Genomic DNA, 27,735 nt, shown 5'->3' with positions numbered 1-27,735 from the left:
CCCCGATCGACCCCCAGCTATGGAATTTCATTTATTAGAAGTCGAGGCGGCTGCTGGCAACCCCATTGCTTGACTGTCTTTGTTTCTCTGCTGTGTGGGCGCGTCTCGAGCACGTGGCAGCTGGAGCGCGCAGGCCGGAGGAAAAGCGACCTGAGTTTAGAGTCCAGGGCCGCTTGGCAAAAAGAGAAACTCCGGCTGCCCAGAGGATAGCACCCCCCCCCCGCCCGCCCAATCCAGGCTGAGCTCCCCGCCTCCTTAAGCCCCAAGCCTTTTCAGGGGAGGAAGGATAAGTCACCCCGTTCCCCCCACCCCGCTAGCCCCATCTCCTGGTTGGCCCTGGGACTACCTGGGAGTGGCCGAAGCAGGGCTCCACTCTCCAAACTTTGTTCCCGAAGCCCCCAGCCCCGCCACAGACGAGCTTCTGGGTCTGGGGCTAGGGATAAAAGGGTTTCAGAATTTCCCTTTGGAGACTTGCCACCTCAGGAAGCAGGACAGTTAAAGAGAGATCACAAAAAGACTCTAAAAACAATTTAATGAGGAAATGTACAGGCATTCTCCCGGCCACTCCTAGCCGTCCCTTCTCCGCTCCAGCCTCCTCCCCAACTCTGGCAGCAGCCACGACACTCTGCTGACCCCTCGTGGTGGAGGTGGGCAGCGGTCTCTGGCTGCGGGAGACGCCAGCTGGCTCCTCCCAGCCTGGAGAAAGGGGCGAGGCTGTCCACTCCTCCCTCATCCTTTCCCGCCGGGGCCTGGCACTGCAGGGTGTGGAGGAGGAAGGACCGAAGACCACACAAAGAAACCTGAGAGAGGCTCGGAGAGTTTGCAAACTTTTGGTAGCACCTCTCACAAAAATGCTTCCTGGATTGTTCTAAGTAGGGCTGGTATGGAATCCCTTATTCCTGTCTTGTTATAAGGTGGGCTCAAGAAGGCTCTGTGCCTGGTCCCGCCACCTGTCCCAGTCCGCCTGGTTGGGGGAGGGATGCGCCATTTCCAGGGCAGTCACTATCCTTAGCTCACCCGAGGAGGTAGTATTTAGTGTCACATTTTAGAGGTGAGTGGTCCGAGAAACCAGGAAATTTAAGCAATCTGCTTAAGGTCAGGCAGATAGTAAGGAGGAATTCAAACTCAGGTTCTCTCAGACACCCCAATCCCTATCCACTCCAGGTCCTACCAGCCCTTGCAATAGGCTGTCCCAGAGGGCAATTCCACTTTTATCACGGCATCTGCAGGCACCCTTCTGGAAAGACTTTTCTGCCCTAGGGTTATTCAGGATGGAGTTAGTCTCTGGAATCAGTCACTTCCTCTCCAGAGGGGACCACATGGGGTGGAGGTGGGGAGCTGCCACCTGCTGCTGTCTCTGCCCAGCCCCACTCTGGTCCTTGCAGAGGACAGAGTATGGGGGGAGGGGTCTGTTCTCCCAGCCTTAATAGACATTCTCTTTCTAACGTCAAATGTGGAAGATGGAGTTGAATTTTGAAAGAAGGCGGGGAAGACTCCTACGCAATATTTCAGGTGCCAGATTCCTGGTTGCTCCAGTGACCCTTACTAACGCCCCGCACCTTTCTCAGGATTCCTTCCATCAGTCACTCTTTTCTTGGAATCTGGATCCTGCTCACGTTCCGCTAGGACCCAAACTCAATCCTGAAGGCCACACCTTCCCGCGACCCCTAAGGCTTGAGCAAGGCCTTGTAACCCCCTCCTTCCCCAGCAAAAGGCAAGATGCCAGCGGGTGGCGGTGCGCCCCAGTCCAACTGGCGTCAGGACGCTGCCTCCGTTCCGGCCAGGCCTGACTCCCTCCCCACTCTCTCAGTGAATCAGGGGGCCACTGCGGGACCTTCTCCGGTCACTCGCCACCCCCAGTTCCACGAGGCGGACTACAAGCCCCATGATGCCGCGGGGCCGAGTTATAACAAGCACTGCCCAGGGCACCCACGTCCCCCTCCTCTCTCCCCCGCATCCCCGCATCCCTAGCCGATCGCTCGGGCTGAGGGCCGGGCTATGCAGCTGCGGGCGCGCGTCCCTGCGGCGGCGGTGGCGGCGTCCCTGGGGCCCTCGCCCCGTGCGCCCCCGCGCCCGCTGCGGGCGCCTGCTCCCTCGGCCGAGCAGCGTCTTTGTACGCGGGGGTGTGGGAGGCGAGGCGCGAGTCCGCGCCGCGCCGCCGAGTGCCCGCGCCCTCTCCGGGCGGGTGGGGGCCTCTCCGCGCAGCCCGCCGCCTCGCGAGGACGCCCGCGGCCCGCGCCGCCCGCACCGTTCCGGGCGCGCCACCCCCGCCCGCCGGCGCCGCTAGCACATGCCCGAGCCGCAGCCCTGCGAGCAAGCAGCGCTGGCCCCCCGCCCCGCGGCTCCGGGCCCTGGCTCTGGCGCGGTCCCTCCTCCCGGGCCGGGCGCCGCGGCCCCGGCATGAGGAGCGGGCGATGATCCCCGCCAACGCCTCCGCCAGGAAGGGGCCCGAGGGCAAGTACCCGCTGCACTACCTCGTGTGGCACAACCGCCACCGCGAGCTGGAGAAAGAGGTCCGCGCCGGCCAGGTAAGAGCGCCGTCGGGGCGCCGCGAGGACCCCATGGCCGGGCACGCCCGCCCGGCTTGGGGAGGGGGCGCGGCGCGGGCTGTCCCGCCCCCCTGGCGAGTTTGCAGCGCTTCTTTGTTCGCAGCCGCCGCTTTTGTGCTGTTGACCCGGAGAGGGTGATGGGAGCGGCCCCCGCCCGCTTCCCTCCGGCCCGGACTGGCGGCCCACACGTGCTCCGGACCCTCCCAGATTGGGGTAGGGGACGCCGTGCCCCTCCTCCGCGGGGGCAGTGAGGGCTGCGGGGAGGGGCTGTCGGCTCCATCTGTGTTCCACGCGGTAGGAGAGTCCGCCCCACTCAGCTCGGCAGCAACACCTCCCGCGTGAGTGTGCGGAGGTGGGCAAGGCCTGCGTAGGGAGAGGGTCACGGGTCAAGGATCAAAGAGGCTGTGACACTCCCAGACATTCCAGCCCCACCCAGTGCCCTCTACCCTCACGATGAGCGCTTATCTGTTTGCTCAGACTGGGCAGAGCCCCTGGATCTCTCAGACCCGGCTCAGGAATGGGGAGTAAAGAGAGAGACCCTCTTGGCTTTAGCCCTGTAGGGCCTTGTCCAGGTGCTGAAAGGCGCTCTCCTGCCCTCTGGTGCTGGGGCCTGGCTTCTAGGCGCTGAGGAAGCGAGGGGCCCTTTGGACTCTGGCAGGATTCGAGGGTTTGCACACAGAGCAGGCTACCAGGTTCCTCTAGTCAGTGAGAATGGGTGGGTCAGCCAGCTTTGGCTGGGCGGTGGCCTCCAAGAAGATAAGGTAAGGGATGGGGTCTCCTGGCCGTTCTTTAGGACCAGGGCAGGCAGGCAGGCAGGCAGGCACAGGTCACAAGTAGTTCCCAACTCCGCCGTTGGCCTTCAGGCACAGGTAGGCACTCGTGGCATGGACGACTAACCCTCCAGGGTGGGGAGGCAGGAGCGAGGGCTGGGCCCAGCCTGCCCTGGTTTGTCTCCAGTTGAGGCCTGCAGACTTGGCCTAGATCTGAGATCCTGGGGCCCTGGGCTGGGAGTGGTTTGCTAAGGCGTTGTCCCTTTGGGAATATGCCTTTTGAGGGCCACTTCCTGAGTCACAGGAAGTTCAGTTTGAGGAGCTGTCTGCTTCCCAAGGGAAGAGTGAGGTGGAGAGCAGGACATCCCCAGATGGTGAGCAAAGTGAGGGTCAGAGTGTGTCTCTGAATTCCACCACTGAGCCCTCAGACCAGTGCAGCACCCAGCTCTGCATAGCAGTCCCAGGAAGTGTTGGGGTGACCTGAGCCTCCATCTCTGGTCGGGGTGTCCACTTCCATTCTACCTCTGCTTTCACAAGGATGCTCCAGGTTGCTCCTCAGACCACATCTCTGTTTATCCATCATAAAGGAAGTGGTTTGCAGCCACTGGTAACGGAAGCGAGGTCAGAGTGGTGGATCCTGCGGGACAGAGATGAACAAACCAGGCACAGCCCATGCCCTCCAGGAAACCCCGTTCTGGTGAAGCAAGTGTGAACAGGGAAGTACAGTGTGATGTGCAGGGTGCTAAAACAGTCCAGCCTCTTCTGGCTCATTCTCTGCTTTCCTCCCCTTGAGGGCAAGAGAAGACAAGCCTCTGATAGAGGTTACAGCTGGAGGGATTTGAGTATGATCTGAGAGGAACTTCCCAATGGGATGGTTGATGGTTGGTCGAAGAATTGTTAGGAAGAAGGCTAGTGGCTGAATGTCCGGATCACCTCAGTCACACTCCCTTGCCCAAGGGGTGGGTGGTCCTTTTCTTGCAGAGATTGGAGAGAGGCAGAATGCCTTAGAAGAAAAGGCTTTTTCACCCAGGCCTCTCTGATTGACAGTCCTCAGGTCAGCAGTCATCTTCCTGGGGTGAGGCTGCATGGGGAGCACTGGAACCCGCTGCAGGTAGGGGTGGTCTGGACCACTGAGTGTGTTCCTCTTTGCTCCCCTCAGGCTGCCACAGAAACCAGGGACCAGGTTCACCCCATCCCCACCCACTCATCCCCTCACCCTGGTGAGTTTTTGTCTTCCTGAAACGGATACTGCCTGCCCTGATCCAGGCCAGGGGGAATATAGGGCATTGGTTGAGATTAAACCCTTCTTCAACCATAAAGGAGTCAGGGGTGCCAAGAAGGGGAATGCCAGTCAGTCTGGGTGGGAGAGCCCCCTGGCTGTATTTCGACTCCAGGACTGACCCAGAGTGATGCTTGCATCCAGATGTGCACTGCTCAGTCCCCAGGGCCTCAGACTCCCAGGGAGAACTGAGGATGCCCACCCCAGCCATTTCCTGCAGTGATGGGTCTGGGGGCAGCCACTTAACGTCATAATGAAACCCGGTAGACCCCAGGCATCTCATCTGGGGGTCCCTGATCTCTGGTCCTTCTGGCACCCACTGTCACAGAAAACAGCTGGGTTTTCCTCAAAAACACAGCAGCTGGGTTTCCCTGGTCTTCACTTGTCATAGCTGCCTCTTCTTCACTCCAAGAAGGCCCTGCAGAAGCCCTCCCGTGGGCAGGCTTGGCAATGCTGGCCAAGGAGGAGGGGGGTGGCACGGCAGGCTTCTGAGCAGGTTCATGGGGCCTGGAAGCAGGGAGTGGCGGGGAGATGGGAGGTGCTCAGCGGGTGTTTTTTGGTGAAGGGAAGAGTCCATGATCACCCCTAGCCAATGCCCAGCAATACAATGGTTGCTGGGTGCCCTGCTTCCTGCCACACACCTGCCCTGCCAGGTTGGGAGGGGCAGGGGGTTGTAGGGTAGTGGATGTGCCAGTTCCCCCTTGGCTGGCACGAGGCCTGAGGTCCAGACAGCTGGGCATGGCCTTGGTTTTGGAGTCACGCGTCCCTGGTGTTCCCTGGGGGTGGGAGGTGGAGGTTAGACTGAATAGCTCCCTGTGGGAGGGCCAAGGAGAGCAGGATTCTTCCCAGGCAACAGGCACTCTGGAGGGGGCTGGACTGTGGTCCTAGAGAAACATTTTCTTTCTTCTGGCGGCTGCCTCCACCATGGTCCTCCTTCCTGCTTTCCCTGGTTCATCCTTCTGACCTAGAGGCAGGTGAGATGGGATCGTGGGGCCCCCGGATACTCAGACAGAGGCTGCCTCACCCTAAGTACCTGTTGTGCCAGGAGCACCTGTGATCCCTTCTCCTCGCAAAGTAGGCCGTCCTGGGCTGTCACCACAGCTGATGAGTTGGGAAGCTCAGGAGAGGGAGCCACAAACCCTAGAAACCAAATATCAATGTGTCTGGGATGAGGGGGAGGGGCTGTGTGGGGCAGGATGGAGGGGGTGGGTGGCGGGCGTGGGCGGAGGGGCGGGTGGAGGGGGCAGGGCGGAGGGGGAGTCAGCAGGTGCCACCCCCACTGGCCCAACTCCACTTGGGGAAGCATCTTGCCTCCCTCCCCCCGTTGAGTGAGCTCAGGCCTGCCTGGTGGGAGAGCAGAGGAGCAGTGGCCATACCAGACTCTGGCTGTCTTTCCTGGGGCTGGGGGATGGAGCGGGGCAAGGAAGGGAGACGCAGGCTGAGCAGGCAAGGGGCCCCAGGCTCTGGGCCCCTCACCTTACTTCTCCAGCACCTGTGTTCAGTCTGTACATTTGGAATGTTCTTATAAGATTTCGCCTAACAAAAGGACTCTGCTAATGCTAAACAACTTTGAAAAATACCCTGCTAGCCCATGTGGGTTCAAGGAGTGTGCATGTGCAAATGTGCTACCAAATACGTGTGTTACATGAGTAGAGGCCAGCTGGGCACACATGTGCTTGTACACTTAGGGGTGCACATGTACAGTGAGTGTGGAGGCAGGAGTAAGAGTGTGTGTCCTTATGGTACGAGTGTGTGTGTGCATGCAGGTGTGTGTGTGCAGGCAGGTACGAGTGTGTGTGTGCAGGCAGGTGCCTGAGTGGAAGCAGGGAGACTCTGCTCAGGGAGCCCCAGCTCCTAAGCTCGAAAGACCCCTGCTTTGGGCTCCAGCTGAGGCCCGCTGGGGTGCAGAGTTTCCGCTCTCTTGGTGGGGAGGGCTGGCTATTGGGTTTCCTGGGAAACCTTTTCATTCCAGCAATTAAATAGCAGGCCTCTGCCGAGGAAGTTAATGAATTCTCCCGCCTGGGCCCCCAGCAAGGTGCTTCTGCCACTGCAGGCCCGGCTTGGGACGGGAGGGGGAAACTCCTCTGGGGCTCGGCTGACAGTACGCAGGGCTGATGTCGGCCCCGGAAGACAGCGGTGTCTTGGGGACCCTGGGGAGTCGGGAGAGCTCCTGTGGAGTGTGGGTAGGGAGGGCACCCCTGCCTGGCAGGCAGTGCCGGCCTCTCTGTGGAGCCTGGAGCTGGGGCACCTGAGGGGGAAGGAGGCAGGCGGCATCTGGAGCCCTGGGACCGGGCCCTGCTGGCTCCCTGGGGCCTTGTTAGCGGCAGCAGCATCTGGGGCGGGGCCGGTGGGAGGCATGGGTGGCTGGGCTGCGGCCCCATGGGAAGGCCTCTTCCTGACACCCCCCATGACCCAGCCAGCTCAGGGTCTATGGATCCTGCATCACTCCCACCCCAGGACTCAGGACCCCACCCAGGTCGGACCCTGAGGGGCCCAGCTCAACCAGTAAGAGGCTCTCCTCCCCTCTGGGGAGCTCATGTAGAGCAGCAGCAGGGGGGCCGCTCACAGGGGCCACGCACAGTTTTGGGGTTTTTTTGAGGCTCCCAGTATATTTAGAAATGAAGAAATGCCAACACAGGGTTATACAAATTATATAAACCTGAATTATTTTAAATGTCTTATTTTTGACGAAGGAGTTCCCACTCATGTTTAAAATATGTAACTGTTGCTAGAAGGTAGCAGTCCTCACTACTTTCCCACTCCTCCCAGAGGCAACCACTTTGAACTCTTTAGGCTGTTCTGGTATTTGCCTCCATAATTATAAGCAATATACCTCTACAAATATTTACCGGTTAATCAATTTTACACTTTACTGCCTTGCCTTCCTTCCCCATGTCCCTTAAAAAGTCATCTATGCATTTGTTTAATAAGCATTTATCAAGCACCAGTTATGTGCCAGAGGCTGTCCAGAGACTGGGGAGGTAGCCCTGAACAAGACAGGCCGTCCCTCTGTGGGGCTCACAGTCTAGGAGAGGGAGACAATGAAAAAATAAATAAGCACTTCAATGCTGGGAGAGAACTAGAACAGGATAAGGGACAATAGATAGATAGATAGCAACTGACATTTGAGATGGTTGTCAGGACCAGCCTTTCTAAGGAGGTGACATGTGAGCGGTGGCCTGAATGAAGTGAGAGCAGCAGCTTTGTGGCTGCTAGTACCCAGGAGAAGATGGTTCCGGAGAAGGCTGATATGCAGGAGTGGAGCTTGGAGAGATGGGAGAGCATGTGAGTTCAAAGAGATGTCCAGGATTCTTTTCTCAACTGGATGGGAAGCCGTGGAGAGATTTTGAGCTAAGGGGCGTCAGGACCCGAGGAATATTTCACAGAATGACAGCACCTATGATGGGCCCTGTGAAGAACAGACCTGAGGAACCAAGAGAAGAGTGGGCGGAATGAGGTGACAGATGGGGTGGCCACGACCAGGAGGGTAGCCTGAAGGTGGTGAAAACTAAGATGACTTTGGATCTATTTTGAAGGTACAGCCTGTAAGGTCAAATTTTACTGATGGGTTAGATATGGAAGGTGAGAGAAAAAGAAGAGATAAAAACAGTCCTAATGTTTCTTACCTGGAAAGGGAGTGAACTGAGGTGCCGTTTACTGTGATGGGAGAACTGGGGCAGGTAAAGCTGTCCAGGTATGGCTGGCATAAAGAAAGCAAGGGAGGGCTTTCCTGGTGGCGCAGTGGTTGAGAATCTGCCTGCTAATGCAGGAGACACGGGTTCGAGCCCTGGTCTGGGAAGATCCCACATGCCGCGGAGCAACTGGGCCCGTGAGCCACAACTACTGAGCCTGTGTGTCTGGAGCCTGTGCTCCGCAACAAGAGAGGCCGCGACAGTGAGAGGCCCGCGCACCACGATGAAGAGTGGCCCCCACTTGCCACAACTAGAGAAAGCCCTCGCACAGAAACGAAGACCCAACACAGCCAAAAATAAATAAATAAATAAATTCAAGTACCCTTAATTTAAAAAAAAAAGCAAGAGAAAGAAGTCACAGGTCAGAACGTCCCCTTTTGTTTCATGAATTCAATTTCCTTTCCATATTTTTCTCAGGGTGTAACTTACTGTCCCCCCCCCAAATTTTTTTTCTTCTGTTTCCTGCATTGACAGTTGTTTCCTCTGGGTTTTTAGCATCTATTTGCATGTTTTGGTATCTTTCAGGTTGGCAGCTTTCCTCAAGTGTCCAGTCACCCTCGGCTCTTGGGGCATATTTAAGGATGGGGGGTGTGGAGCTTATTAACGGATGGGTGCTGCTCTAAGATGACTGGCCTGCTTATTGGTAGGATCCCCAGATTTCTGTACCCAGAGGTCTGTGGTGCCTCTGGTTCCTGCAAGAAAGAATTCTCCAGTCTCCTGCTAGGGGTAGGATAGGGGCAGTGTTATGTGCAGTCTGGCTGCCCGTGGTTCAGGACTTGAGGCAGGGAAGGGACTGGGCTTTCACTGTTCACCAGTTTTCAGTCCCGTGACCTCATCCTCAGACCAATGTCCGAGTTCAGTACATCTGAAGCTCAATTTCTATAAAGAATACACCCCTGGCATCCTGTGGAGAGGAAGGGGGGACATCTCCCAGCTTTACAAGATTGGGGAGGGGGTTCTGAATTTTAACCAGACCCCCCTGTATTCAGTCCTGAGCCTTTCTCCTACCCCTGCTGTTCCCACTGCCTGCATGTTCTGCACCTGTCAAGGGTGCTAAGGGGGGAATCTAGCTTGCTAATCACTGGGGTTTCCCTCTGTGAATGCTTGGGTTCTAGTACCTTCTGTTCCCTTAAGTCAACTGTGATGCCCCAGCCACTTTCTTGTGGGTTTTAAATATTTTATTGGCATTCTTATACTTATTCACACATTTACTTTTCTTTATATTTTTAATGTGGTTGTGCCGGGTCTTAGTTGCAGCAGGCAGGCTCCTTAGTTGCAGCATGTGAACTCCTAGTTGCAGCATGCATGTGGGATCTAGCTCCCTGACCAGGGATCGAAGCTGGGCCCCCCGCATTGGGAGTGCAGAGTCTTAACCACTGCACCACAAGGGAAGTCCATCACACATTTACCTTTTGAGGCAATCTTCATTACTTTGTATAGATCTAAGTTTCCATCTGGTATCATTTTCCTTCCACTTGAATAACTTCATTTAACATTTCTTTCATGTCTTCTGGTGATAAATTCTCTTAGCTCTTGTTTGTCCATAAAAGTCTTTATTCCCCCATTTCATTTTTGAAGTATATTTTTCACAGGATATAGCATTCTAGGTTGACAGTTGTTTCCCCAGCACTTCAAAGATTTCATTCTGTTGTCTTCTAGCTTGCATGGTTACTGGTGAAAAGTATGTAGTATTTCCTATATTTGTCCTTATATACATAGCGTGTCTCAATTCTCAAAATCCTTTCCACAACATTGTAAATCAACTATACTCCAATAAAAAAAATTTTTAAATACTTTTAAGATTTTCTTTTTATCATTAGTTTTCAGCATTTGATTATGATGGGCCTTGGCGTAGGTTTTTTGGTGTTTTTCTTCCTTGGGATTCATCGAGTTCCTTGGTTCTGTGGATTTATCATTGTATTAGTTTCTGCAACAAATTACCACAGACTGGGTGGGTTAAAACAACAAAAATGTATTCTCTCATCATGTTAGAAGCCCAGCTTCAAGGTATCAGCTCCACTCCTTCCAAAGTCTCTAGGGGAGAATCCTTCCTTGTCTCTTCAAGCTTCTGGCGGCTCCAAGCATTCCTTGGCTTGTGGTTGCGTAACTTCAGTCTCTGCCTGCATCTTCACATGGAACTTCTGTGTGTGTGTGTTTTATAAACTGGATTTAGGGCCTACCTGGATAATTCAGGCTGATCTCATTTTAAGATCCTTAACTTAATTATATCTGCAAAGACCCTTTTTCCAATTAAGGCCACATTCACAGGTTCTAGCAGTTACGATGCAGACATATATTTTGTGGGAGCACCACCATTCAACTTACTACAGTAGTTTTTTTAAAATCAAATTTGGAAATTTTTTGGCTATTTCTTTAAATTTGTCTTATTCCTCCACTTCCTTATCCTATCCTGTGGACTCCAATTATACATATGTTAGAATGCCTTATAGTGTCTCACAGATTGCTGAGGCTGTTTGAATGTTTTTCGATACTTTGTTTCTCCTCTGTTCTTCAGTTTGTACAGTTCTGTTGCTGTATCTTTAAATTCACTGATTTTCTTTTTATTCCGTAGTGTCTAGTCTACTGTTAATGCTATCCAGTGAAAATTTCATTTCAGATATTGTACTTTTTATCTCCCATTGCTTTCCCTGTGAATGTTGTGTTTTTCTTTAAACTTTTGAGCATATTGAGCCATTCATCTTTGTTTCTATTAAATGATTTTTCTCCTGATTATGGGTTTTATATTTTCCTACTTCTGTGCTTGTCTAGTCATTTTTAACTGGATGTTGGACATTGTAAATGCTGTGATGTTAAGCATCGGGATATTGTTGTCTTCCATTAGAGACTGTTAGACTTTGTTCTGGCAGCCTAACTTACTTTCAAATCAGTTTGATCCTTTGGAGCTTATTTTTAATCTTTACTAGATTAGGTCTGGGTGAGCCTTTTCTCTTGGGATAGGATTCCTGCTCCTAAGGTATAACCCTTCTTGGGTCTCTTGAATACCCTGGGTAATCAACAAGGACTCTCTACTCTAGCAGGTTGGAGCTTGAATGTCTCCCTACCATGGGTGAGCTCTGAGAATTTATCAGCCTGTTGTTCCTTTTCTGCCTGGTTTTGTTGAGTTTCACTCCACACATGTGAAGTTTAGTATTCAGCAAAGACTCAAAGGGACCATATGCAGATTTCTGGAGCTTTTTTTTTTTTTTTTTTTTTACATAGCTCACTTCTTCCTGGAACTCTGCCCTGCAACTTCTAGCTACCTCAGCCTCCCTGAACTCCTCTCTCTCTCCTTAACTCCTCAGCAAGACTACCATGCTCTGCTGGGGATTCCCCTACCTGAACTGCTGTCTGGAATATTCCCCCAAGTAGAAACTTAGGCAATCATAGAGCCCACCTTGTTTGCTTCTCTTACTTCAGGGATCACAGTCCTGGACTAATTGTTGCCTAATGTCTGAAAACAATTATTTCATATATTTTGAAGCAATAGTTTTCTCTGTTTGGTGGGAGGGTAATTTCAGTTATCTCACCATATTGGAGTAGAAGCCTTTTCCTGGCATTTTAATCAAGTTTTGGGGAGGAGAAAAGGAGTTACACACATGTAGTCAGTTCACGTATTTAAGCAGAAGTCCTAGTTTCCTGAAATATATCTAAATATTTATGTTTAACAAACATATGCTTTTATCATGCAACAAAAATCTCATGTAATATAATCGTGTTATTCACAAAACAATAATAGTATTTATAAAAAATGTTAATACATAGTGTCCCATAGGCATAGGACATGGGTTTGAAGCTGTACCATGAACATATTCTTTCATTCTTATCAAGGTATTACTGCAACTGTTTGCTAAACCTCTCAGGGATAATGTCAATGATCTAAATTGGTGGCCCTTCCTGAAGGTGTGGTCTTGGACCCCTAGGATAAGTCCTGTCTCAGGTGCCCTCCCTGGCCAAGGGTCTTTCTAGACCACACTTTGGCCCCAGGCTTACTCTTCACAGGCAGCCCGCTGGGCCTTGGAAGAGTGAACCCAGTCAGGGCACCTAGGTGGACAGGGAAGGAAGTCCTTCCCTTTCTCAGAGTTACTTCCTGCCCTCTCCTGCAAGCCCCTTTCCCCTCACCTGACCCCAGCTCATTGTGTCTGTTTTTTCCATTGCCTTCTGAGATGGGCAAGACAGGACAGCTAGGTGGTTGCTGCCTGCCTAGCGGCTGTTAGGCTTAGATGGGCTACCTCAGAAGTGACCAGGGCAACCTCTTCACCTCTTCCAGGTGGACATCGAGCAGCTGGATCCCCGTGGGCGGACTCCCCTGCACTTGGCCACCACCCTGGGGCACCTCGAGTGTGCCCGCGTGCTCCTGGCACACGGCGCAGATGTGGGCAGGGAGAATCGCAGCGGCTGGACAGGTGGGCACCCCTACTCACCCCTACCCCACAGCCTGGGTCTCCTGGCATCATATCCTCACCTCTGATTGGCTGAAGGGAGCCCAAGGCAGGGTCCTGCCCTGTGACGTCGCCTCTTGCCCACACCCCGCCCCCAGTGCTTCAGGAAGCTGTGAGTACCCGGGACCTGGAGCTGGTGCAGCTGGTGCTGCGGTACCGGGACTACCAGCGGGTGGTGAAGCGGCTGGCAGGCATCCCTGTGCTCCTGGAGAAGCTGCGCAAGGTGAGGTCCAGCTTCTCAGCCTCCCCACCACGGTCTCTGAACACTATCTCTACCGCAGGCTTAGCCACTCTCCTCTTCATCCTCCAGGCCCAGGACTTCTACGTGGAGATGAAATGGGAGTTCACTAGCTGGGGTAAGAGGGGCTGACAGGGGCCTCTCCCACCTCAGGGCTTCTGCACTTGCTGCTTCCCTGTCTAGAGCACTCTTCCCATCGCTCTCCCATGGCTCCTTCTCACCTCTTAGCTCTCAGCTCATTGCTACCTCTTCCTGAGCCCTTTCCACAATGCCTCTATGGATTCCATTATTTCCTTCACTTTGTAATGACTGGCTCATTTGTTTGTTACCTGTCACCCCTTACTAGAAGGTGAGCTCCAAGAGGGCAGGGGTCCTGTCTTGTTCAATGTTGTATCCCCAGTGCCTGGCACATAGCAGGTGTTTAATAAATATTTGTTGGAAGACTAGATGAAAGGTTGAGTGAGTGAATTACATGGTGGATACTAGGGACTTGGTGGTGGCTGAGTCATGCCTGTCCCCAGCCTCAGGTGGTTCATTTCTGAGTGACTGTGGTCTACATTTGTAGGGGGGAACTGGGGCAGGGGCTGCTTTCCCACCGGTTCCCTTCCCCTTTTCCAGCCACACTCCTGACCCTGACCCCCATGCTCTGAGGTGGCCGAGGGTGGTGGGCCAGACAAACTGAAGCCACCTCTGACCTTCTCTTCAACCTAGTGCCCCTGGTGTCCAAGATCTGCCCCAGTGACACCTACAAAGTGTGGAAGAGTGGGCAGAACCTTCGGGTAGACACCACACTTCTGGGCTTTGACCACATGACGTGGCAGCGAGGGAACCGCAGCTTTGTCTTCAGGGGCCAAGGTCAGGCAGGCGGGAAATGGGGCAGGGTGGGGAGGCTGGGGACAGCCCCCTGAGACCCCTGACCCCCTGTGCTATTCTGCGGCTGGCAGACACGAGCGCCGTGGTCATGGAGATTGACCACGACCGCCGGGTGGTGTACACAGAGACCCTGGCTCTGGCTGGGCAGGACCGTGAGCTACTGCTGGCTGCTGCCCAGCCCACCGAGGAGCAGGTGCTGAGCCGGCTCACCGCACCCGTCGTCACCACGCAGCTCGACACCAAGAACATCTCCTTTGAGAGGTGAGTGGGCATGGCCTCGGAAGCCTGGAGCCAGCCCGGTGGATGCCCCCTCACCGAGACCACGCTGCTTCCCTAGGAACAAGACCGGCATCCTGGGCTGGCGCAGCGAGAAGACCGAGATGGTGAATGGGTATGAAGCCAAGGTGAGGTCATAGCTCCCGGGTGCCAGCCCCACCACACTCTTGCCTATAGCGAGCAGGGCAGGGGTTTCCTGACCATGCTTTCTCGGCCTTGGAGGTGCAGAGGCAACGCAGCGTGGAGGCAAGGTCATGAGACTAAGAGGCAACTGATGAGAATGGCCGGCATTTATTGAGCACCAAATATTATGTTCATGCTCAAGGCTCTGTTCTGACATTTTAAATGTATGTACTTGTATGTATGTATGTGTGTCTATGTACACATGCACACACGTCTATGTATATATGTGTGTATGTCTCACACACACACACTCATTTAATCCTCACGACAACCCTTTCGGGTAGATGCTATTATTATTCCCATTTTACAGAGGTTTATCGAGCCCTTTCCACCATTTCCCATTTAATCTTCACAACTCTATGAAGTAGGGTACTGGCCCATTTTATGAAGAAGCAGGGGCTTGGAGTGACTAAGTGGCCAGTACAAGGTTGCCCAGAGCTAACTTCAGACCCAGCTGGCTGACTCCAAAGCCAGGCCTTTACCCCTAAGAAGACTGTTGTGGGGGACGCCCAGCAGTCACTCTGGGACCCCTATATCACCCATGTGGGGCCATGTGGTGAAGGGTCTAACCAATGCAAGTTTCTGTGTCATTGTCGTCTCCTCCTGGAAGCCTTCCCTGGTTCACAGGCTGGGCTGTGGCCTCTGGTTTTTGGTCCCACAGTCCTGTGCTCTCCCCATTAGAGCATGTATCACACTTTGTTATTACTGTCCATTGTCTTCTTGATTGTGAGCCTCAAGAGGGCAAGGATCATGTCTGGCCATGCTTGTTCACCACTGTATCCCTGACGGCTGCCTCAGTGCCTGGCTTATAAAGGCTCCTCACAAAATGTTTGTTGAATGAATAAGAGAACTGAATGAATAACTTCATATAATTACTTGCCCAAAGACCTGGAGATTGGAACTGACAGCACCCCCCTCCCCTGACCGTTCTTTGTAGGAAGTGTTTATAACGCCCTTAGGGGCAGGGTAGGGGTACCAAAGCTGTCTGTGAGTCCTTTCCTCATCTGTCCCCAGGTATATGGGGCATCCAATGTGGAGCTCATCACCCGGACACGGACAGAGCATCTTTCAGAACAGCACAAGGGCAAGGTCAAAGGTAATGAGGCAGAGGTGGATGGGGGAGTGGGGGGGAGGAACCAGCCCCACTCAAGCACCTCCATCGGTATTTCCTCTGACATCCTAGCAAGAGCCAGGATAGCTTATTCAGGCAAATAGGTTTCAATTCAAGTGCCAAATCCTAGTGATTGGTAGTTGTTGCCTAGAGTGCTGTTAAGATTCTAAGGCAACATTTGGGCTCAATGGGAAGGAATGCTACAGTCGATTACTAATATCTGCATTGGATTTGGGGCAGGGGGGGAATGTCATGTACACTGTTTGTTGGCCATTCTAGTCTAGTGGGACATACCCTAGGCAGAAGGACAGGGGCCCTGCCACTGATTCTCTGTGCCCACTGATACTACAACTGACTCCTGGGCACCAGTTAGTCTGTCTAAAGTGGACAGACATAATTCCCACCTCACAAGAGAACAAAATGAAGTTAACATGAATGCACCTGAAGGAAAACACATACACATGCATACCCCAAAATACTTTTGGAAGTTTCTCTTGAGCCCCAGGCCTACTTTTATTCCAGCTGTGCTTATGGTGGTCCTGCCCCTGCCCCTGCCCCTTGGAGTCCTCAATCACCTTCAGGTGAAGGTGCCTGGGTGTGTGGTGTGGGCGAGCAATCCTCCCTCCCCCCAGGGACCAGCCTCCTCCCTGGGTCTTGGGTGCTGTCACTTCTGAGGACTGCAGTGTCCTCTGAAATGCCATATTTCTTGCAGGCTGTAAGACACCTCTGCAGTCCTTCCTGGGAATTGCTGAGCAGCATGGGGGCCCCCAAAATGGGGTGAGTGTGTTCAAGGGGTACCCCTCTGTGGAAGGATGTGGGTGGGGATCAGGAGGAAGTCTGGGAGGCACCCTGTGGGGACTTCCTTTCTTTCCACAATGCCCAAGGCCCTGTCAGCTCCACAGTGGCGGGGGGACAGATCCGGGGCTTATAATACCAAGTGGCTGGCCTGGCCTCGGGGACTGAGAAGGGCTCATAAGCCCCTCCCTGTGTGGTACAGACCCTGATCACTCAGACTCTGAGCCAAGCCAACCCCACTGCCATCACCGCAGAAGAGTACTTCAATCCCAACTTTGAGCTTGGCAACCGTGACATGGGCCGACCCATGGAACTGACCACCAAGACACAGAAGTGAGGCCCCATGGTGGTGCTGGGGAGGGTGGGCAGGGCTGGGAGGCCATGGCTTCTACAATGTCCCTCACCCCTTGGGATCTGGGGTGCAGGTTCAAGGCCAAGCTGTGGCTGTGTGAGGAGCATCCCCTGTCCCTGTGTGAGCAGGTGGCCCCCATCATTGACCTCATGGCCGTCAGCAATGCACTTTTTGCCAAGCTCCGGGATTTCATTACCCTGCGCCTGCCTCCAGGATTCCCTGTCAAGATTGGTGAGGCTCCACCCCCATTTCCCTTGAGCAGCTATTGGGAGGATGGGGCTTAGAGGAGGTAAAGAGTGGGTACCTAAGGTGTGAGGGAGTGGGTGGTGGTGCCTGATGGTTTCTGCATCCTCAGAAATCCCGATTTTCCACATCCTCAACGCCCGTATCACCTTCGGGAACCTCAATGGCTGCGATGAGCCGGTGCCGTTGGTGCGAGGCAGCCCCAGCAGCGAGACCCCTTCCCCAGGCAGTGACTCCTCCAGTGTCAGCAGCTCCAGTTCCACGAGTGAGACCCTGTCCCGCCCTGAGCCCGCCCTCACTTCCCCTCCCCACCGAGCACTTCCCCGGGAGTGGCCGGGAGGGGAGGTCTGGTCCACTCTGACCCACAGCCCGGCGCCCCCAGCCTCGTGCCGCGGCTGCGAGATCTCCCCCGCGTTGTTCGAGGCCCCACGCGGCTACAGTGTGCTGGGCGGCCAGCGAGAGGCCGCCACCCGCGACGACGATGACGACCTGCTGCAGTTCGCCATCCAGCAGAGCCTGCTTGAGGCAGGCAGTGAGTATGACCAGGTGCGTCCCCGCGGCCGCACGGGGCCACCGGACTGCGGTGCCGCCACAGCTAACTGGCTTACCCCCGCCTCCACCCAGGTCACCATCTGGGAGGCGCTAACCAACAGCAAACCGGGCACTCACCCCATGTCCTACGAGGGTCGCCGACAGGACAGGTCAGTGCCCGCCCGTCCGGAGAGGGTTTGGAGACGCCTATTCCCCCACCTCCCATACACATGCACAGAGAACACCAGGGCCCTGTCACGGTGCGTATGGACACTGCCGCATGAGCACCCCTCTTGGCCCAGAGGAACCGTGGTACCGCCATCAGGGACCCTACTGGTTTCAAGATGGCGTCTACCACCACCACCCGTTCCTGACTCAGGGGTGGGTGAGCAGTACTCCAAACGCGGCCTTAGAGCCTTCACAGACCCTCGCCAGACAGAATGTCGGGGCTGGGGTTCTAGAAGACTGGGAGGATGGGCTTCGTAGGAGCTGGCGTCAGCTCCTACCGGGTGGGAGGGAGCCAGGGAGGTGACGCGGGACTCATCGCTTCCACTGGAGAGTGTTGAGGCCTGCGCTGTCCCGGGGCCTCCACACCGTCTCCCGCCCCGCATACGGGCGCCCGGAGCCCTCGACGTATCTTACCTGCCTCCAGGAGCGCTCCGCCCACGCCGCAGCGCCAGTCCACAACCCCCGCGGGCCTGGCGTCGGTCCCCAGCCCTCGGCCGAGCCCGCGCCCAGGCCAAGGCGGCCACGTGTTCCGGAGCTACGATGAGCAGCTGCGGCTGGCAATGGAGCTGTCTGCTCAGGAGCAGGAGGAGCGGCGGCGGCGCGCGCGCCAGGAGGAGGAGGAGCTGGAGCGCATCCTGCGGCTCTCTTTGACTGAGCAGTAGCGCCCACTGCCGGGCCACTTGGCCACGCCCCGCGGGACCCGCCCCGGAGCGAGAGTCGCCCCTCCTGCGCGCTCTCCGAGCTGAGTCCGGAGACCCGAACCGCCGCCTCGGGGGCGTAGCGGCGCACCCGGCACCAGATGGGGAGGGGTTCGGCCCGGCCGTGGGGTACCTTCCTGGAGGCAGCTGGCACGGCTCCCCTGCTTTGCTGTATCCTGACCCCACCCCACTCCCCTGGCCTCGGACCGGTCCAAGGGCGGAGCCAGGCCGTTTGAGGGGGAGACGGTCCTTAGAGGAGCACTGTCTCCATCCCTTGCTCCTTCTGGCCGGTCCTCCTTTCTGCTCACTGACCCCACTCCAGGACACTGCCCGTGAAGCCTTTGCATCTCCGCTCTTCACCCCTGGGGGGCAGCTGAGCTCCCCACGTGCTGTGTGGCTGCTTCGTCCTAGACACAAACCAGCACGTCAAGGGCCCAGCTCCTCCCCCACCCCGGCATTTCAGCGTCAAGTGCACTTAGCGGGGTGCCCGGCTCCCCCAGCCCCCACACCCCTCCCGGGTCTCAGGGTGGTCCCAGCTTCTCTTTGGGTGACCAGAGGTTGGAGTCCCCATCCCCAAGGCACGTTTTTGTGATCAGGGAGGGTGCCCAAGGTGGCCCCAGGTCTGGGCAAGGCCTGGCTCCCTCGTGGTGTCTTGGCGAATGGGGAGGCATAGTGGGCGTGGGGCAAACACCAGACTGGACACAGGGGTCGCCCAGGGCCCTGGCACCACCATCCATCCCTTCCCACCAGCTGCTGCTAGCCCTCTGTGGTTGTGCATCCTACTTTCCCTCCACCCAGGGGCTGACTCCGAAACCCTTCATCCAATGGTGCTAACCCCCGGCTCTCCCCTGCCCCACCCCACCACCCAGAGAAGCACAGACCCCGCCAGGGGCAGGGGCCCACTGCACACCCTTGTCTGGGTTCTCTCGGACTGGCCTTCCTGGCTCAGCCAGTGAGGCTTGGAAGGGACACGAAAGCGATGGAAGAAAACAACAAAGGGAAGCTGTTCCTCTCACCCTCTTCCCTGATGCCAGGGGCACCAGACTGATTCTGAGGCACAAATAAAAGAGGCTTCAAACCCGAGGCTTTTCCTACCTGCCTTTACTGGGGAAGAACGCCCATCTGCGGGTTGAGGGTTCCTTCTGAACCTCAGTGTGGGGAGGGCTCTGAAGTAAGAGGATGTCTGTTGGGTCCTGAGCCGAGTGTTGCATTTGTCAGGGCCCCCAGGAGTCTGGTGGTGGCATTTACAGAGGCTGGGGGTCTGGCATCCCCACCCATGCAGGAGGCACAGACTGAGCACTTGGTAAAATGTTTCATTCAGTACGTCTTGTTTTCCTCCTAGAGTCAAGGCCGCAACACAGGGCTGGGTGTGTGTGTGTGTGTGTGTGTGTGTGTGTGTGTGTGTGTGTGTGTGTGTGTGTGTGTGTGTGTGTGTGTGTGTGTGTGTGTGTGTGTGTGTGTGTGTGTGTGTGTGTGTGTGTGTGTGTGTGTGTGTGTGTGTGTGTGTGTGTGTCTGGGAGGGGGGAGGTGTGAACCTGCTTCCTCATGCCAGTTCTCTGGTTGGTTCTCCTGCGGGAGTGCCGCGAGGAAGCCGTCCTCTCCCCTGCAGATGCAGAGAAGGAAGAGAGCCCTCTGCCGTAGACTGCTGGGTGTAGCCCGTGGGTCCGGCTGTACAGCCAACGTTTGTGTATGTCCGTAGAACTCGGGTGACGCCCGTTGAGTTTACCACTCAGGGTGGTGGAGTCAAGTGAGCTGATTACAGGGAGAAGCGTTGTAATTTTCCCCAGCCAGTCTGGGGAGACCCGTCAAATCGCTACCCCTTTGAGGTCAAGCCCAAGCTCCCCAACATCCCCAAGCATTGCGCTAATACTAAGCACTTTCCCTGCCCTGGGCGGGAAGGGAAACAAAGGGGACACTGCCTGCCGTGCAGCACCATTGTTGAGGCCCCCGTCACCCTGGGCCTTCCAAGGCCAGCTCCTGCTGAGTCCTGTACGAGGCACACAGCCCGGTAGGCGCCAGACGGACGCGAGTGTCCGCAACGCTTCATTTGTCCAGGACTCCCGCGAGGGGCGGAGTTCCCTCCCTAGTCCCGGCCCAGGCCCAGAGAGGCGGGGTCCAGAGGACCCAAAGCCGGGGCGGCGCGGGAGTGCTTGCGCTCCGCCCCACTTTGCCCTCCCGGCTTGGAGCTTCCCCGGCGCGATGCGCTAGTCCGTGCCGTCCACCAGCTCGCACAGCATGTTCTCCAAAGACGTAATGCGCTGCTCCTGGGCCTGCACCTGCTCGCGCAGAGCCTTGATCTCCTCCAGCAGCGTCTCCAGGGTGTGCTGCTGTTGGACGCAGAGGACGGAAGAGGCGGCGTTGGGCGGGGTGCGGTAGGGGGATGTGAAGATTGGGCCTGGGTGGAGCAGGGCGGGGCCTTACCGACAAGGGGGCGTCGCTGGCTGACTGGCTGCGGCGGGGGCCGGGTGGCGGGCGCACGTCCAGGATGTTGCGCTTGGTGACCCGCAGCTCGCGGTGCTTGGGGGGCATGTAACCGTCCCTCAACGAGATGAGCACGGGTTCGGCGTCCTGGCCGGATAGCCATTCATCCGCTTCTAGGGCCGGTTCGGGGCCCGGCGTATCTGGGTAAAGGTCGTCTTGGAACAGGTCTGACTGCAGGTGTAGGGGAACACGAGAACGAGCAGGGTGCCAGGCCTGCTCCGCTCCTTTCCGCCTCGGAGCCCTGCCCAACCCCTCTCCCAGCCACTCACCTTGCGGGGCACAGTCATGATGATGGGTTCACACTTTCTTTCGTGCAACTTGTAGAACCTATAAGGGAGCGGGGATCGGCACACGCTCAGGCTCCGACTCCCTTAACTTTTGCCCGGGACCAAGGGGTTAGAGGCCAACACTTGCTGAGCGCCTACCATGCATTGCACTTTAAACACCCTGATGGGGTGTTTATCATCATTAAGAGATGAAGAAACTGAAGTTCAGAGAATGTCAAGCCTGTAGCATTGGGGCTGGCACTGGAAACAAGCCCGTATGACACCCCCCACCCCCGAAAACCCACTATTTTCCAGAGACTACACTATTGGGGAAGCCCCCGAGTCTTCCCGGATGGGATCTGGGAACAGAAGCAGGTGAGCGGGAAGGGCAAGGCTGCTGACCGTGCAATCTCGCACTTGCTGACATCCAGTCCCCGCTTGGGCATGAAGCCCATGCCCCTCTGCGGCTCCTTGCTGCTGAACGTGTTCAGGTAATGCACGAAAGGTGGTTCCTCGGTAATCTCAAAGTACCGAATGCTGCTGTCGCCCTGCAAAACCAGTCGGTTCGGAGATGCTGGGCGGGCCCCCGATATCTCGGTCCAGCCCCCTCTTCTCCCCTCCCGGCTGCGAGCACCTTGCCACACAGGTAGACGATGCTGGAGTCGGGATCGTAGAAGGGCAGTAGGACCCCGTTGCTTGTGTCCATCTCCTGCAGTGCCACTGGCTCCTCGAAGTTGTTCTGCCCGAGCACAGGAGGCGTGACCAGCCCTGTCCCGCTCGCCGTGCCGCTCTGGATCCCCTGAAGCTCCTTTACGCTTCGTGCCCTCCCCAAAACCCACGCATTCCCACGCAACTCTGGTGAAGAGAGCTGCAGACCCCACACCTGTACACCACTCTCGGTCCCCCGCACCTATATCCCCTGCACCGCCGCATGCAGTCACCGCAAACCACCCCCAGGGACTCGGCATCACCAGGCGGGGGCGCCAGCGTGGGCTCCTTCAGGCGACGCAGCAAAACTGGGCAGAGGGGTGGGTGTGAGGATGGCAGGCGCTGCAAAGAGGGCAGCAGCCTCCAGCCCTGTCCAGGTGGGCATGCCCTGCGGGTGGGGGGCGCCTGGCCCCTCTCCCGTGATGCCAGTCCCCAGGGCACACACCCCAAGCGTCCAGCTGCGTTACCGGGTCCCACAGGCCCAGCTCTCGCTGGCTCATGCGGGTGAAGCCCGTGGTGAAGATATGACCCTGGCGCGTGAAGACGGCCCTCATGGGCCTCATTCCCTCGTGGGCCGCAAACCTCTCCTGGGGGGAGGGGGAGACAGGGAGAGGCGTCACCCAGCTGCCTGCCCTGGGGAGCCTGGAGGGCCGGGCAACCAACTTGCTGACTTGGGTGTGGGGGGCGGAGACAAAAGGGGTCTTAAATATTCAGTTTCCTGGCGTCTCCTGGCTGGCCCCAGGCCTGGAGAGCGCGGGCCTCTCTCTGCAGATTCTGAGCCCTTAAGCGCCCTCAGAGCAGGGGATGCCTGCGGGCTTCCCAGGGGAGCAGAGAGGCGCTTCCCAGACGGGAGCTCCCCGCTCCGCTTCAGCTGTCTTGGGCGCGGGCCACGGTCTGAGAGAGCGCTCCCGGCTGACCCAGCGAAGGAGCGAGCGCGTGCGCCCGGCGCGGCCTGGCCTACCGGGTCCCAGAGCGCGAGTTGCCGCTCACTCATCCTGCTGAAGCCGGTGCTGAGTAGCTTCCCGTCTGCGGTGAAGACGGCCCGCAGCGGGCGGGCGCCCTCGTGAGGCCGGGCTCGCTCCTGCTCGCGGGGTTAGTGGGTTAGAGTGCCCGCCGCGCCGCCCCGCCCCGCTCCGCTCCCGCCGCGCCCGCCGCGCGCACTCCGCGCAGACGTGCACGTGCCCCGCGCATCCAGCGCCCCGCCTTAGGTTGAGGCTGGTGAGGCAGGTGCCGCCGCCCTCCCTGGACACCCAGCTGGGGCAAACAACGCGCGAGGGTTGCCTCCAATCTCCCGCCCAGCGGGTCAGCTAGGTTGGAAAGGGGCCTGCCCGCGAGCCAGTGTCAGGCTTAGGCGCCGGAAGATGGCGCTGGGTGCCGGCTGGGAGGAGAGGGGTCCGGGGGCGCAGGTTCGGTTCATGCAGGTCTGGTGGGAGGGTAGAGTTTGCAGCTTCTCCCCTCCTCAGTCACAAATCGAGCAGCCCTCCTCTGAGCTTCTGAGATGCAGGGGAGGGGAGGGAACAGGAGCGGGGCTGAGAATTGCGGGCTGGGGGCTTACTTAGGACAGGGGCTGTGGCTGCAGACACGGCGGGGCAGGGCTCGTGTCTGGGGTTGAGGTGGAGGAGGTGAGAGCTGGGACGAGGGGCTCAGGGGGTTGTGGGTACAGAGGCCTGACAGCTGCTTCCTGGGGCAGGGGTCGGGACGTAGCCAGGCCAGACACTCACCGCCACCACCTGGCCCTTGCGGGGGTCGATGATGCGCAGGGTCTTGTCCTTGCAGGTGGTGGCTAGCAGCCTCCCGTTGCTGTTCCAGCACACGCTGTGGATGACGTCCGGGTGTATGTCGTCTAGACTCAGAAGCACCTCCCCAGTGCCCACGTTCCAGATGATGATCACATTGTCACCACCTGCCCAGAATGGCCAGGCACCGTCACCTGGCCCTGCCTTTGCCACTCCCCACACCCCCCAATCTATGGTAGGGACCCCTCCCTAGGCCCCCAGACCTGCACTGAGCAGGACATTCCGGGCAGTGGGGTGCCAGGAGAGGATGCCCACACGTTTGGAGTGGCCCTCGAGTGTGAGGATGGGTTCTGTAATGTTGCGCATAGGGGTATAGTCTGGAATCTGCCACACCTAGATAGAAGGAAAAGGCATACGGTAGGTGGGATGAGGAGCCCACTTTGTCACTCTGCTCTTCCCTTACTTCCCCCACCCCCCTTCCCCAGGGTCAAGTGCAGGACAAGATGTGATGCTGCCCACATAGGGCAGAAGCAGCTGGGAGCCAGGAGGTGGCACTGTCAGCTTTCCAGAAACCTGCCTACTCACACGAGCAGGGAGACTTCAAAGCACTGCCCCCCTGCTCTTCAGGCCCCAAGGTAGCCATGGCTAAAATTAGTCCTAAGCAGTTCATCCTGGGAGGGGGCGGACATGTAGCTAAAAATAGCCTGGGAGCTGGACAGGGCAGGGCCCTGGAACTCAGCACCTCCCTCACCACCTTCTGCAGCACAAGTGAGGCAGCCCTCCCTGCTTCCCCTGCCCAACAGCCCAGCAGCATCCACCTGGCTCCTACCATGATGGTGGTGTCATCTGAGGCACTGGCGATGACGTTGTCATTGTGTGGGCACCAGTCGATGTCCAGCACAGGGGCAGTGTGCCCAGTGACCAGTGGGTGGTTCTTATCCACTCGCCCTGTCTGCAGGGGTCAGAGAGGGAGATGTGGGGCCACTGTCCTGTGTGTTTTCAGGGGGTGGGGAGTGGATCTGTTTACATCTCAATTCTCTATTTTCTGTTTTCTCTTTGCAGAACCCACCCCCTTTCTGCTCTTCCAACCCCATCCGGCCTACTTCCTCTACTTCACGGAAGACAGAGTTGAAGTCATTTCACATCAAGGAATCAGACACAGAGAGGTAAGATAACTTAACCAAGGACACACAGCAAGATACTGGTAGAGCCAAGACTTGACTTCTTAGTCCAGTGCTCTTCTGAAAACATCTACTTGGAGGAGACTGTTCTTGGGCCTGTTCCCCCAACTGAAATGTCCATGGGAAGCCCCTGGTGGAATAGGTCAAGGTAAGATGCAATGCAGTGCTTGACAGTCCTTTCCTAGCCACAGTTGGCAGATCTCCCCCTTGTCAATGGCTTTACCTTGGAACCACAAGCAGCAGGCATTCCTTGTGCCTGCCGTCTCCCAACCTGAGCTGGGGCCCATCTATTTTTAATCTTTATGGTATGTTTGTGGGGGCTCTGAGGCCTTTGCAGGGGCTGGCATCAACCCAGACCAGGCGGTAGGGGAGAGGGGTGGCCGTGTGGCATTGGAATGGCACTTGTACTGGGGGAGGAGGTGGCTCCCGCTGAAATTTGAGCCCAGGGGATGATGTCCTTGGATGGTGTCTGCATTGTCCTGGAGTGAGTCACTGGCTATTGCCAGGCCTCATCCTGACCTTGCCACCTGTGGGGCCTCCCCTAACAAGGTGTAGGAGCCGGAATCCAGGTCAAGGTCATGCCTTGGAGTGGCCATCCTGTGGGTAGAGATGGCTGAGGGGCTTGAAGCTACTCAGTAAAGGTGCTGGTCATTGCCTGGCCCCCATCCCTGGAGTAGAGGGGGCTCTGGCCTTATATGTCATGTCCCCTGGCCCTTTGCTCTCATTCTACCTCACTGCAAGAACCAGAATGGGGGAGATGGCCAAGAACTCCTTAGACAGAGCCTGACCCTGTCCTCAGTGTGCTGCTCCGGGGTGTGATTTAATCCAATGCTCACCCTGGGCTGCGTACAAAAATCCTGACACCAAAAACATAAGGGGTGTGGCATCAGGACAGATAGGAACAGAATCTGGCCAGCTTCTGTCTCCACTGCTTCCCAACTATCCATCACCTGCTCCTGGTCCCTGCTGGGAACAGGGTGCTGCATGGAGAAGGGATGGGCTGTGAGTAGGTGGGGGCCGATGTGACGCTGCTGTTCTAGGAGGGGTGACAGAGCCTCCCAATTGGTCCCTGAGTGATTGGGGAACAGGGAGCAGTCAGTCCACATAGACTGCCCTCCTGACTGAGTAATGGAACTAGGTGAGAACACAGGCGGCTATCAGGAGTCCCCAGGAGTCACAGCCAGTGTCCTCCACCTGCTTCCTTCCCCTCATCTCTCACCTTGGCCAGAGGCAGGACGATGAAGGCACCTCCACCTCCAGCCTCCACAATAATGGCCAGGAATTTGGGGTTGACGGCACAGAAGGAGCTGTCCCATGTGACCTTGGACACACGGATGTCCTCGTAGGCCTGGTCAGCCTTTGCCGCCTGTCCAAACACATGGCGGAACTTGCTCTGCCGAACCACGCGCCGGCTCATAGCTGGGGGCAGAGATGGAGGATCTCGGTGCCCAAATTTTGGTCCTTAGTCCCGTAGCTGTGGGAGGGAGGGAGGAAGAGTTGGGGGAGTGGCAAGTGAGAAGGGTTATCTGACCAAGAGTCAGCTATAAATTAATATAGAGTCTGGTCCTAGAAGCAGGGAGTTTTCTTCAAGGTGATGTATGGGAAGGTTCTTTGCTTAGTTCGAGGGGCTAGGATTTGGGGCCTGACTTCTCCTTAGAGAGCCAGGCTGGGGGGACAGTGGAGCCTGACTGTGGCTGTGGGCCTGAAAGCTTCCTGGAAGTTGAAGTGGTTTGGGGAGGAGCCTCAATGCCAGGCTGCCCTCCCGCTGCCAGGCTTGGATGAGCATCTCTTCACGGAAGTGGTTTATCTCCCAGAGGCATCTCGTCCAGAATCAGAGGCTTTGGCTTAAGGCCATTTGTGGGGCTAGGACTGCAGCCACTCAAGATCCTAAACTCAGCATCTGTGGCACAGTTTAGGTGGATGGGGTTTTGCCTTTTTCTAAAAATTTGCCAAGGAAAAGTTCCTCCTGTTAGCTCACCTGAGCTCTTCCTGCTACTGTTTTCATCAGTTTCCTCCCATGCTGTTGGTGGGGGGGACACAGTGTAAGGTGGATCTCTCCTCCTCCCACTTCTCTCTGCACTGGCTTCTCTAAGAGGCCCTCACCACTGTGTTCTGGCTTTTGCCGGCCATATTTCAGCCCCACTTCTCCTCTGGGTCCTCTCTCCTACTAAATTCTCTTGGGGGTGGGGTCCTCGACCCCCCTCCCCCCGGCTTAGAGCCAGATTTTCAGGCGTGGAGTGGGGAGGGCGAGGTGCCTTTTCTCCCGCTTGGGGCTTGAGCTAAGCTCTTCCCCAGGAGACACACCGAGCTCTTCCAAAGCCCCAGCGACTGACTCCAGCCCCTCCCCAGCCCCGGGCATCCTTGTGCCCTTCAAGACGCTTCTGCGGCTCCCGGCCTGAGGCCCGGCCTCCCCGCACCCTTCTCCGGCCTCCTGCCCTGGCACTGCGTTCTTGCGAGACGAGGTGTCTGCGCCCTGCGGGCGCGCGGGCCGCTGTTCGGCCAAATATAGACACCAAGTCCGCCCAGCCCGGGACCGAATTTGGCGGCGGGTGGGGGGGAGGGGGCGCAGACCTCTGTCCCCTCCAGACACCCCGCCCGCTTCACTGGCTGCGGTGGCGGCGGTGGGGGGGTGGGTACCTGGTCCTGGGCCGGCCGAGGGGCGCTCACGCTGCGACTTCTCTGCGGAGGGGGTTGGGGCTGCGCTGGGGACCAAGGGAGGCGTCAGGGCACCGGAACTGCCTCTCGTGGTGTCCGCGGCGTCTGGGGCCCGGGCGTTCGGCTGCGCGCTCCGGCCGCTGCCTGCGACTCTCGGGACCGGGCGTCGCTGCAGTCCCAGCTGCCGCTGCCATCAACCTGCGGAGGCGGACCTAGGGCAGGGGCGGGGTCACATAGGCCCCGCCCCCTCCGGCGGCGGGAAAGTCGAGTGCTGCAGACTCTGCGCGGCCAGTCCGCGGGCCTTCGAGAAGCGTCAAAAGTAATTCTGCGTGTGTGCGCCGGCTGTGCGCTTTCCTCCGCGCTCCGCGCCTAGCGGGTGGGCTGAGGAGGCCCAGGTTCCCAGACCCAGAGCTGGGCGCTGAGAGAGGGAGCCTACGAGGGGGCGCGCTCC

At 57.1% G+C, this 27,735-nt stretch overlaps 2 protein-coding genes across 21 annotated transcripts in view; one reads left to right on the top strand and one right to left on the bottom strand.

Annotated features, from left to right (window-relative positions):
- The window catches only part of ANKRD13B (ankyrin repeat domain 13B), a 36,701-nt gene extending 17,363 nt beyond the window's left edge, over window positions 1-19,338 (top strand). The window contains exons 1-17 of one of the 19 annotated variants that reach the window (XM_060134911.1): window positions 2,489-2,528; window positions 2,653-2,887; window positions 3,907-4,373; window positions 4,479-4,539; window positions 5,569-5,672; window positions 7,740-7,883; window positions 12,558-12,693; window positions 13,040-13,085; window positions 13,679-13,822; window positions 13,912-14,101; window positions 14,178-14,244; window positions 15,314-15,395; window positions 16,123-16,187; window positions 16,408-16,538; window positions 16,631-16,788; window positions 16,913-17,065; window positions 17,183-18,123. In XM_060134911.1, the coding sequence (XP_059990894.1) occupies window positions 7,828-7,883; window positions 12,558-12,693; window positions 13,040-13,085; window positions 13,679-13,822; window positions 13,912-14,101; window positions 14,178-14,244; window positions 15,314-15,395; window positions 16,123-16,187; window positions 16,408-16,538; window positions 16,631-16,788; window positions 16,913-17,065; window positions 17,183-17,817 (1,863 nt within the window). In that variant the 5' untranslated portion in view covers window positions 2,489-2,528; window positions 2,653-2,887; window positions 3,907-4,373; ... (1 more) ...; window positions 5,569-5,672; window positions 7,740-7,827 and the 3' untranslated portion in view covers window positions 17,818-18,123. Of the gene's footprint in view, window positions 1-2,277; window positions 2,529-2,652; window positions 2,888-3,906; window positions 4,395-4,478; window positions 4,540-5,568; window positions 5,673-7,739; window positions 7,884-7,915; window positions 8,135-8,916; window positions 8,934-12,557; window positions 12,953-13,039; window positions 13,086-13,678; window positions 13,823-13,911; window positions 14,102-14,177; window positions 14,245-15,313; window positions 15,396-16,122; window positions 16,188-16,407; window positions 16,539-16,630; window positions 16,789-16,912; window positions 17,066-17,182 lie in introns of those variants that run through there. The other 18 variants (XM_060134916.1, XM_060134912.1, XM_060134913.1 and 15 more) reach the window with 18 other exon arrangements.
- A 3-nt stretch (window positions 19,339-19,341) lies between these two features.
- Window positions 19,342-27,476, bottom strand: CORO6 (coronin 6). Of its 2 annotated transcripts, none has more exons than XM_060134927.1 (11): window positions 27,267-27,476; window positions 25,849-26,103; window positions 24,278-24,400; window positions 23,712-23,841; window positions 23,434-23,615; window positions 22,180-22,299; window positions 21,639-21,743; window positions 21,407-21,552; window positions 21,008-21,065; window positions 20,679-20,909; window positions 19,342-19,860 (listed from the first exon to the last, which is right to left on the bottom strand). In XM_060134927.1, the coding sequence occupies exons 2-11, from the start codon at window positions 26,044-26,046 to the stop codon at window positions 19,801-19,803; spliced, it is 1,353 nt and encodes a 450-aa protein (XP_059990910.1). In that variant the 5' UTR covers window positions 26,047-26,103; window positions 27,267-27,476; the 3' UTR covers window positions 19,342-19,800. The 2 variants fall into 2 exon arrangements, with proteins under 2 accessions (XP_059990910.1, XP_059990908.1); XM_060134925.1 differs by lacking the exon at window positions 19,342-19,860 and adding an exon at window positions 20,266-20,584 and having other exon boundaries at window positions 27,267-27,475.
- Window positions 27,477-27,735: the final 259 nt, after the last annotated feature.

This window comes from Lagenorhynchus albirostris, chromosome 20 (assembly GCF_949774975.1).
Source record: "Lagenorhynchus albirostris chromosome 20, mLagAlb1.1, whole genome shotgun sequence".
In the NCBI taxonomy this organism is placed as follows: domain Eukaryota; kingdom Metazoa; phylum Chordata; class Mammalia; order Artiodactyla; family Delphinidae; genus Lagenorhynchus; species Lagenorhynchus albirostris.
This window is presented reverse-complemented; position numbering and strand designations above follow the sequence as displayed.